An 11,384-nucleotide genomic window follows, 5' to 3' on the forward strand; every position below is an offset into this window, starting at 1 on the left:
GGTGGATGGAGTACGGGGTGCTGTGGGCCTCACTCATGATATCTTCTCTCAGGAACTCACTGTTAGGAACCCACAGTCAGTTAAGATATCCGACTATGTCGTCCTCAACTAAATACAACCTCAGGCCCTTACACTCATCCCTTTGTCTCCACTTCTGTAACTGTACGTCAGAAGTCTGCCCTGCTTGAATCATATCCCTCAGGGTCTACTGCACTGTCAGGGTAGAAAGACAAAGGGAATCGCCCATGGCATAAGCTGCAAGCTAAAAACTCTGAATCTCTGCCTCCAACAGTCTCTATACCGACAACTGAGCAATCACTGCATTATTCCTACTCAAGGCATCTGCAACCACATTAGCCTTACCCGGATGGTAGCTAATGTCGCAGTCATAATCCTTCACTAATTTCAGCCACCTCTGTTGTCTCATATTCAGCTCTTTCTGTGTGAAGAAGTACTTCAGGCTCTTGTGATTAGTGAAAATCTTGTACTTCTCCCCATACAGATAATGCCTCCATATCTTCAGGGCAAATACTATTGTTGCTAGCTCAAGGTTATGAGTCAGATAATTCTTCTCATGGACCTTCAACTGTTTGGACGCGTAGGCTATAACTCTATCATGCTGCATCAAAATCGCGCCAAAACCAAGCTTTGAAGCATTTGTATAAATCATAACTCTCCTTGCCCTGATGGCATAGCTAGAACTGGTGCTGAAGTCAATGCTTGCTTCAGCCTGTCAAAATTCTCCTGGCACTCTGATCTCCAAACGAATTTGGCATTCTTCTTCATCAAGGTGGTAATAGGCACTGAGATAGAAGAAAAGCCCTGAATGAACTTCCGGCAGTACCCAGCAAATCCCAAGAAACTGCGGATCTCTGTCACACTCTTAGGCACTGGCCAATCTTGGACTTCATCAACCTTACTGGGATCAACTTCCACTCCATCTCGGGATATTATATGGCCCAAGAATACCACTTTGTCCAGCCAGAACTCACAATTACTGAACTTTACATACAGCCGTCTGTCTTGTAAAGACTGTAGTTCGGTCCTTAGATGTTGACTGGCTCCTCTCTGCTCTTCGAATAAATCAGTAGGTAATCTATGAAAACTATGACAAACTGATCCAAATATGACTGAAACACGCGATTCATGAGATCCATTAAGATCGCTGGCGCGTTCGTCAGTCCGAAGGGCATCACCATTCATATTGCCCAAACGCGTCATGAAAGTCGTTTTATGCACGTCAGACTCTCTCACTTTCAGCTGGTGGTATCCTTATCGGAGATCTATCTTCGAGAATACCGATGTTCCATGAAGCTGATCAAATAGGTCCTCGATCATGCGACAAAACATATCATCAAATCTAATCGTGTTGAAATTTAAGAAATTTTTCTATCAGTAATTAACCAAAATCCTCAAACAATCACTGATTAATTTTAATGTCACATAAAAATTTTCGAAACTTACCCAAATATTTTTCGAAAATTGCATTAGGCCCTTAAAGTTTTGACTTCTTAACAATTTGGCCATTCAATTTTCGAAAAATGCATCTTAGTTCTCATGAAATTTTGAATTTAGTCAGATTAAACCTTAAAATTCTCGAAATTCATTATCTTGGCCCCAAAATTCTCGAAATATACAAAACAGCCCCTAAATTTGATTTTTGCAAGAAGGCCCCTGAGACTTCGGTTATTACATTTACGATCATTTAAAGCTCTTAATTACAACAATTCAACCTTAAGTCCACCTATTAGAACATGCAACCTAATTCATTCTAGGTTCTCAACCCTCCAAAATAATTCCCACAAACAAAAATAATAATCCAAGCAATCGAGGCGGTAATAAAATTCTTAAACATAAAGGTTATCGGTAATCAATGTCGAGTCTGGCTCCGCCTATGCCTCCTCTGCGTGCATCACATAGGCTCTGAAAGTAGTGGGGCCCTTTATCCTAGGGCAATCAGCTGACTTGTGGCCCTTTTCTTGGCATATGAAGCATTTTAAGGTTTCCCACATACACTTGCCAAAGTGTAATCGGTTGAACTGCTTGCATGGTTGCCTCTCTGTCGGCTTAGGAGCCCCTGGTGCCTGTGGTGGCCTCCACTGCCCAGGCCTCTGAAACTCCCTGGGGCTTCTGCTGCCCCTGATGTCTCGTTGGCCTGGTGAACTGCCTCTTCGGTGGCCGTGAACTATACTGGGCCTGATGCCTCTTCCGCTGCATCTCGGCGTCGATATCCTGGAGGGCCTGTTCCGCCTGAAAAGCACAAGCGGTGGCCTCATCGTAACTCACTGGTCTCATCAAAATCCATCCGGCGCAACGTGGGTCTGAGGCCATCCATGAAGTGCCTCAGCTTCTGGGCGGCATCCCTCGCAATAAGGGCACAAAATGACATCACCTGTCAAACTTCTTGATGAACTCTGCCACAGACAAGTCCCCCTTGTCGTAGACTCATAAACTCTCTTGTCAAGCGACCCCTGACCTTCGCTGTAAATTATTTGCCACAGAACACCTCCTTGAACTAATCCCACTTGAGAGTAGCCAAGTTCAACATGTGCGCTGCTCCCTCCCACCAAAAAGATGCATCATCCCTCAGCATATACGCGGCACATCTGACCCAATCTCTGTCCCTCATGTCAAGATACTGAAAATGCAGCTCTAGAGACCGGATCCAATCCTTCGGGTTGAGCCGTCGGAACTGCTCATAGACGTCTGTCTGGGGACTCGGAGTCTGCTGTGCCTTCTCCATCATTCTCGCAATACACTCAAGGATTTAAGTAGTTGCGTCTCCTAGTGGTGGTGGTGGTGGTGGTGGAAGGCCTTTATCGCCTCCAGTAGTATCTTCTGCCTGTCGGTGCTGGGACCGCTTCTGGGAGGCATGATATCTGAATACAATCCAAATTCTAAACGTAACCCATCATGCAACTTACTCTAGTTTTCAAAACATTTAATCCTTAAATCGTGAAAACAACTAAACATATACATTAAAACACTGAAAAAATGTATCATGTAAACATGTAGGTGATAGAATTAAAACATTCAAACTAACAGACTTGAGGCTTGAAGTCTGAACTGTAGAAGCTGGCGGTGCACAACCCTAAACAGGACCCTTGCTCTGATATCAACTGAAACGTCTACTAATTTTTTTTTAAATGCGAAATTTCGAAATAACTAATTTCAAGCATGCACGCAGTGCTGTGGTAGAACACACGTTTTTTAAAATAGGAGGATTCCAATATTGGTAAAAATACTGCAGTTAAAAATATTCCAAAACGAAAAACCCTAGACGGTAGATCATTGTGATTCAGAAGTCAAACATACAAAAATCCTGACAACCATCAACATATAAAAATGATAGAGTATAAAAAAAAATCCATAAACTCTCCTAACTCATAGGCATGCTGTGCGGAAAAATAAGATCCTCGGGTTAGAGTGTGCACATCCAGCCTCGCCTACTCAGTCTTCGCCACCTTGAGTCTCCCCATCAATATGCTCACCTGCATCATTCACACCTAGTGAGTCTAAAGACTCATCACACCATAAACGTTATAACGAGTACATATACATAACATGCAACGGTGAAAAGTACCGTAATCAACATATATTTCATGATCTTAAAAGCGTAAACATAAACGTGATAAGGCATAACACGTCAAAACATGTCTCAACATAACATCATATATGTATTTATTTTCTTTACTTGAATTCCGTTCATTAGTTGTGATTTTCGTATCAGCTCTATCGTATCAACTCTATTACATGGATCCATCTAAGTAAAACCGTAGGTACCCGACGACGGGGACATCAGCAACAGTATTTCCCATCTACCGAGCCTTGGACTTACATGTCATCATACTCATATTAGTTACAACCAACTTCCATTCTTCAAAACATGTTATCATATTCATAAATCATGCATATACGTAAATTTCTTAAAATCAAGCATGAAACATATTTTAAATAATTAAACAAAAAGTCATGTTCATGATACAATATACATTAAAAACACTGTAGTTTTGTGATCAGGGCGCTGCCAGGACTGCTAACTCGACCCTTGGCGCAAAATGACCATTTTTCCCTTGGAAACCCTAATGGCCGTGTTATCACTGGACTTCAAAATTTAGACCCGAACCAACCAAACACATTAAAACACCTAAAAACATATTTATAATCATTTCTTAGACGTAAACTCGAGCCCGTTTCATAACTTATACTATTTGTTTTAAAACTTGGACCGGAGTCCCGATTTTAACCCGAATCAACCCGAAACTCAACCAAACTTTTCCAAACTTAAACCATGACAACGACTCCTAACTAAACCTCGAACACCCAAATTCATACCACAAGAAGCCCTCGGTAACCCCTAGCAAGCTGCTGGAATTTCTTCAAATACAACGCTTCAAACCCTACTCGGCTATTAGGTGATACCCCTCAGCCCAAGCACCAAACCATCAAGAGCGGACCCTAGCTAGTCACACTAGGACCATGACAAACCACTTATAAAACATATACTAATTTTTTTATTTTTTTATTAAAAAACTAATTTTAGAAGATAAAAAGTAGAGGCATGCATGCGATTACTACTGTAAATCACCCTTTTTTTAAATAATGGAAACTTGATATTGAAAATCGTTGCAGTTGAAGCAATTCTCAAAAACTCAAGTCAATCAATAAATAAATAAAAAATTACATAGTTTGAAAATATCCAAAACAAACCTATCTCATAAACATGATGTGCAGAAGAATTAAGGTCATCGGGTTATCGTGCACACATCCAGCCCTGCCTACTCAGTACTCGGCACCTCCAGTCTCTTGATCAACAAACTCACCTTCATCATTCACACATAGTGAGCCTAAAGACTCAACATATATGTAACGTTATAGCAAATACATATACATAACATGCAACAGTGAAAAGTACTGTAATAAAATATGTTTCATGATCTTATAAAATCGTATGCATAATCAATGGTCTGTTAAAGCATAAACATTTCATAACATAACTCAACATATCAACATATTCGTGTTCGTTTTCTTAATTTGAATTACGTTAATTAGCTATGATTTTGTATCATTGTATTAGGCGATGGATCCATCTACGTGTAACCGCGGTACCCAGTGGCGGGGACATCAGCGACAACATTACCTGCCCACTGAGCCTTGGCGTTACATATCATCAAATTAACGTATACGTATTAGCCACAACCAACTCCCTTCCTTCAAGAACATGTCATCATATTCATCACTTAATAAAGCATGCATATACTTAAACTTTTCTTTAAAATCAAGCATGCAAAGTAATTTTTCGTATTTACATAAAAATTCATATATGTGATAACATAAACACTAAATTCATGACAAATCGTGTTTAAGGCTCTGCCAGGACCGCTAACTCTACCCGAAAATGACCGCACTTAAATAATAATTCAAAGGTACATAAACAAACCTCGTATCAGCTAATTTATCCCTCACTAAGCTCAGTTATGACGACGTATTAATACCCAAACGAGACAATAGCACTTACACCTAAAGCTTCAATCCCTGACCAGCGCCTAGGTGCTGACACTGTGGCAATGTGGCGCTTGGTTAGCGCCTAGGCGCCCGACATCAGTGCTTCTAGTTCGAAGTCCAGGCTACCCTACTTTCAACCAAATCGAACCGGCCTCGAACCAACACTTCCTATCCCACCTTAGGACCCTCACGGACATACTTAACCCCAGCTTACAATGCCTTGCACGTCGCAATAAAAACAAGTCCGCTAGCCCTCGACAACGCACCAACCGAGAACACACTAGCACCACCCGCTCAATCGGTCTTTTCACTAACTCCAGCCATGTTCGAGCCACCCTAGGCCACAGCTTAGACCCACCAGGGTCTGGTCCTAGGGCTAGGGATGAACCTTGCTCAGCCGGCGCACCCAAATCTTCCGATCTAACCATACCAAAACCAAAAAATCACAAGCACCGATCAGCCCTCATGTATTCTCACCTAACCCGACCAAACTTCGACTCCAGCACTTAATCCTCATCACTTTCAACATTATCAGCTCCCTAGAAACACCAACCGGCAGGCCCCTTACACAACAATACAAGAAAATGTGGGTTATATGCGTCAATCCATGTATTTCATGATAACCGAAGCCAATAAAATGATTTTACGCAAGAGCCGTGCATTATATAAATAAAACACACATAACATCATATAAATTCGACGTGAATGATGGAAAAGAAGATACATGGCGTGCCTTAGCATTTATATGATCAAAAGATTGAATATCCATGCGCGGGACGTGAATCGGAGAGACGAGGAGAAGTTCTCTTGAAGAAACAACAATGGCCGAAGTGTGTTACTATATAGATGTGGAAAAGCTGTTGTTTACACGTGAAGGAGGCTGATGAATAATGGAGTGGGGGGCCTCTAAGTGCTAATTAGGTTTAGGGTTTATTTTAATCATAGTTTAGGTTAATTAAAATGCACTAATAGGCCTCAATTAAAAATAAAAAGGGTTTTGAGCTCATTAAGAAATAAAACAAATCCAAAAAGCCCAATAACACTCTCGAAAAATATTTCGTTTTGCCATGTTTTAGAAAATATTGATCGAACCTTCAAAAAGTCCTCGGAATCGTTAAAATTTACGTACCGGTAAAATATAATCCAGCGAGTAAAAATACACAACCAAGGCCTATTTCAAAAAATACACTTCAAATTAATTAATTAAAATTAATCATTCAATAAAAAAATATTTTTCTTGATAATCCCAGTCTCTGTTCCTCTTTCAACCTAAAATCCTAATGCATGAAACTTTAAAATAATCATGAAATAAACCCTAATCATGCAATAATTATGCATTAAATGCATAAAAATCTTTAAACGCATATTTTAAATAAGGCCATAGATTGCATACATTCAGGTTACGTAGATCGAATTTCCTGGACCTTACAACTCCCCCCCTTAAAACCGAATACAATACAATCTAATTCTATCTCATTGCCATCATACTGCAACATAGAATTTCTAACAGAATTCACTGATATAATACCTCTCCCCAAAGGTGAAGAGATAGATACTACAGCTGACAAAGACTCACCAGGCAACGCATGCATCAATGCAAATCGCTCAGAGATAAAAGTATGGGATGCACCCGTATCTATCAACACATAAGCAGGATAACCACAAAGAGAACAGTTACCTGCAACAACATCATCAGGTGCTTCCTCGGCCTTTTCCTCAGTCAATGCAAACACTCTGGCCTGCAGTCTCAGAGTCTGGCTTCCTCCAGGCCTCGGCTGTGACTGGATAGGTGCTGGCTGGAAAGAGTGAACAACAGATGATCGTCTACTAATCTGAGTCATTGATCCAGATGTTTCTGCACCCTGGGATCGTTGAGAATCTCGCTGTGGACAGACTCTGGCAAAATGTCCCGGTTGTCGACAGATATTGCAACTACCAAACACTCCTTGGCATTGCTCTGTTGGATGTCTTCCTCCACATGTTCTGCAATAGAACACTGTATAATTCTGGCTAAACCCAGTCTGCCATGAGCCACTGGAACTAGATGAACTACTTCCAGATTTCTTAAACTGTTTCCCTCGAGCTTTGAAATTAGTCTTCTTCCCACTGCTGCTACTGCCACTATCAAATCTAGAAAGTGGTTGGTAGAACTGGGCGGACGGTTGTTGCTGTTTCGATGGTGGAGTAACATACAAAGCTCCTTTCTGTCGGGTCGGGCCCGCTTCATCTCCTTTTTCTCTGTTCAAATCACCAGTAAAATTATTTGGTCGCCCCGTATTTACCAGTGTAAAGATATCAGCATTCATCCCATTGATGAACTAATCAGCCACAGTTTCATCATTATCAGGAACATGAGGAGCAAAACATAGCAAGGTAGAGAATTTAGCCACGTATCCTTCAATATTCAGATTACCCTGTTTCAGGTTGGAAAACTCTGCACCCTTGTCCTTTCTGTACGATACTGGGAAAAATCGTTGATAGAATTCTGTTTTAAAGATCTTCCAAGTAATAACCGTACCTCGATGCTACAATGCTCTCTTAGTTGTAAGCCACCAACTTTTTGTAACGTCATGCAACTGGTGCCCAATCAATCTGACTTGATGCTCATCTGTATAATAAAGTGAATCAAACAACATCTCAATATCTTCAAGCCAAATCTCACAGTCGATAGAATTCTCGGTGCCTTTCAAAGTCGGCTATTTGAATGACTGAAATCTCTTTAACAGTGTTTCCATGGGTGTCGCTGTAACATCCATCAGATTATTGGAGGTACTACTCTGTTCTGGGATTCTTCGAGCAGGCATATCTGATTATCAAAATGATTAGTAATCAAGTCTAACAAATCTGTCTCAGTCCTCCTCTGATCATCTTACTGCTGATCAAGAATCAGTTCTGATTCATTCTCCAGTAATACATGTTTTCAATCAAATCAGATAATCAGGTAAACATGTACTTTCTAAATCATACTAGCATATAAAATGCACAAATCAACATCACAATAAATCTCATGCTAGCATCACAGAAACAAGAAAGAAAACTCCAATGTACTCCACTCACTCCCTTCTATTTCAGTCTAAGGAACATACAGCTCTGTTACCACCTGTTGTTGGGACTTGGACGCTAACTCATTTCTTAATCATCAATGGGATTAAATGGATCAATTAAATAAACTAGGGCGAATTTATTTTAAAAAATACACAAGAGTACAAATGGTGACAACATGTGATAATCAATCTTATTTAATTTACAAGATCAAGTTTAAAATCTACAACATGATCCACAATAAAAACTTGTTCAAAACAAAGTCATAATAAACTAAGGTTCATCAATACATATCAGTGTTGAACAACCAGTTCTACTTCTAGGCCCGGATCACCACTCTAATCTCGATCTCTTATCCTCTTCTCGACACTGATCATGTTCCACTTGTTGTCATGCACACATACAAACACAACAACAGCCGGATAACTCCGGTGAGAATATAATTCTCAGTATAAACAACGTATACATGCATTTCATATAAACATATACAAAAGCATGAAGCATTTATCAGATAGCATGTATCATTATCTGATAAACATAAATCGATGCAAAACGGTAAATCAAACTCTTTAACTCTTATCTTTGACTCGAATCTTATCTAGGGATCCCGATTTGAATAAGAATGCAACAAGTCTCCCATCTACTCTCCCCTTCTAGATGGTGGTACGTTCTTATTCCTGAACTTTGGTCCACTATATCGAGTATCTACAATAAGAGCCGATCTACTCCTAAGCACATCGATATAAACAAAACATCCAGTGACCTGGCACCTCTGCCAATGACTCTTTCACAATATCTATCTTTTATTCTATGCCTTTATAAATCAATATAACAAGCATACACATTCAAGGAATTCAATTGTATCAAAACAATAACAAGTAAGTATGTGGTTTTGGAAAACTCAAGTTACATCTTACTCGAGTTATCAATCCCGGTGTAACACTGATTTATACCTTTCTTTTCGTAGTTCTTGATTGAAGAAATCAAATATCAATCTAGCTTTGTTCAGTCTTCAAAGACTTTAATACCAAATCTAGAATGACATTCGAGAAGTACAATATCACATACAACTTACAGTAAGAAATCTCAATCTAGTACCTTTCGACGGCGTAACGCATAATTTCGAGATATCCGGCAGTACCAACAACAAAAGGCCAATCTCAAAAACTCATAATCAATCAACAAACACAATTCCAATACCAACTCTGTACATTCTCAATCAAACATAGCTGAAAAATGATAACAATTTCATACGGTGTCCGTTCTTCGATCCGATTTCGATTATACGATTACCACAATCTCAGGAATGCATAATATAAATCAAATTATGATTCCTCCAAGAATAAATTTTTGAACTATGCTGAAAAATAATCAAACTTACATGATTTTGAAGCCTTTGACTCTCGAACATGAAACTATTCTCGGATTAAAAATCGAGCGGCCGGATCTTGCGCAAATCAAATTCTAAAATCAAGAACTTGAGAATTTCTCCATGGGAGCCTCGGTCTTCTTTTTGCTGGAAGTCTGAATTGAATGAAATGATTACATACATGTTATAAGGCATGGCTAGACAAGTGTCTCATTTTCCTTCAGCATTTCTTGCGCATATGCGCGTCCATAACCGGCGCATATGTGCGAGACCTACTGTCTCGGCATATAGCAAGTCTCCTCCTCGCGCATATGTGCGAGACCTACTGTCTCAATGCTTGACCAATCTATCTGCTCTCGCATATGCGCACCTCGTATCGCGCATATGCACGAGGTCTTCTGCCTCGGCACATGCTGTTCGCGCATATGCGTGCCTCGTCTCCGCGCATATGTGCGAGACCTTCTGGTCTCACACCTATAATCATGTCTTCTTATGTCTTCCTCGGATCTTGGCCTTTCATATTCACATCAATTATCAATTAATAAAACATTAATCTCGGATTTATAAGGATATAATCTCGGGCATTACAAATAAACCAAGACCTAAGATTTGATATGATATTGATACCAGATAAAGATCTAAGATTTGATATGATATTGATACCTGGATAAAGATCAATCAAGAGGATAATATGATCCTTAAATTTCGAAATCTCGGAGTATTTAATTAGGATTTTCGAAATTATGGATATAGGAAAAATTCTGCACGATAAAAAAAATACAGGCATGGAAAAATTTAAGAGTTTGCCTACCAGAATTTTAGGGAAAATCAAGAATATTATTTTTGGGATAATTTACCACAAAATTCGAAATTACTAAAGGATATTTTTGGGATGAAAGAGCAACGATTTAATTCTACTGAAAAATAAAAGATTTACCGAATATTGAGAATTAGACACAAAATTCAAAATTTTGCAAGCTTGGATAGGAGAATATTTCGAAAATATATCCAAGAAATGGATATATAGATTTCAAAATTATCCAATATCATGGATAAGATATGATAATTATCCTAGCTTTAAAGTTTGATTCAAAGTTCAAACGCGAGGATAATAAACGATCAAGATAGCAGCCAACCCCTATAAATAAGAAAGCCATGCCATTCGGAATTCACACCTCCACTTTTTGAAATTTCCTCTCTAGTTCTCCCTAAGAATTTTAGAGACTTTGCTCTCTTAGTGCACCGAGTATCAAAGCTCTACAGCAGTGCAGATCCAGGCTCAGTTTCGAAATCCAATCATCACCAATCTCATTTTTTCAAATTATTCAAGGTAAGTGTGTTTTTATTATATTATAACTTGCACACTTGTCCTTCATAAGTGGGCTTTTGTTATGTATATATTCTTTCGTAAATAAGTTTTTGTTTGCCACACTTTTTCTTTGAAGTGGGCTTGCGTTTAAAGAAATTA

General features: G+C 39.3%; 1 protein-coding gene across 1 annotated transcript; it reads right to left on the reverse strand.

Moving 5' to 3' along the window:
- Positions 1-666: 666 nt before the first annotated feature.
- Positions 667-1,221, reverse strand: LOC140840815 (uncharacterized mitochondrial protein AtMg00860-like). The gene has a single exon (XM_073207980.1). The coding sequence runs from the start codon at positions 1,219-1,221 to the stop codon at positions 667-669; it is 555 nt and encodes a 184-aa protein (XP_073064081.1).
- Between the last annotated feature and the right edge of the window lie 10,163 nt (positions 1,222-11,384).

Source organism: Primulina eburnea, chromosome 9, assembly GCF_022965805.1.
Source record: "Primulina eburnea isolate SZY01 chromosome 9, ASM2296580v1, whole genome shotgun sequence".
Classification (NCBI taxonomy): domain Eukaryota; kingdom Viridiplantae; phylum Streptophyta; class Magnoliopsida; order Lamiales; family Gesneriaceae; genus Primulina; species Primulina eburnea.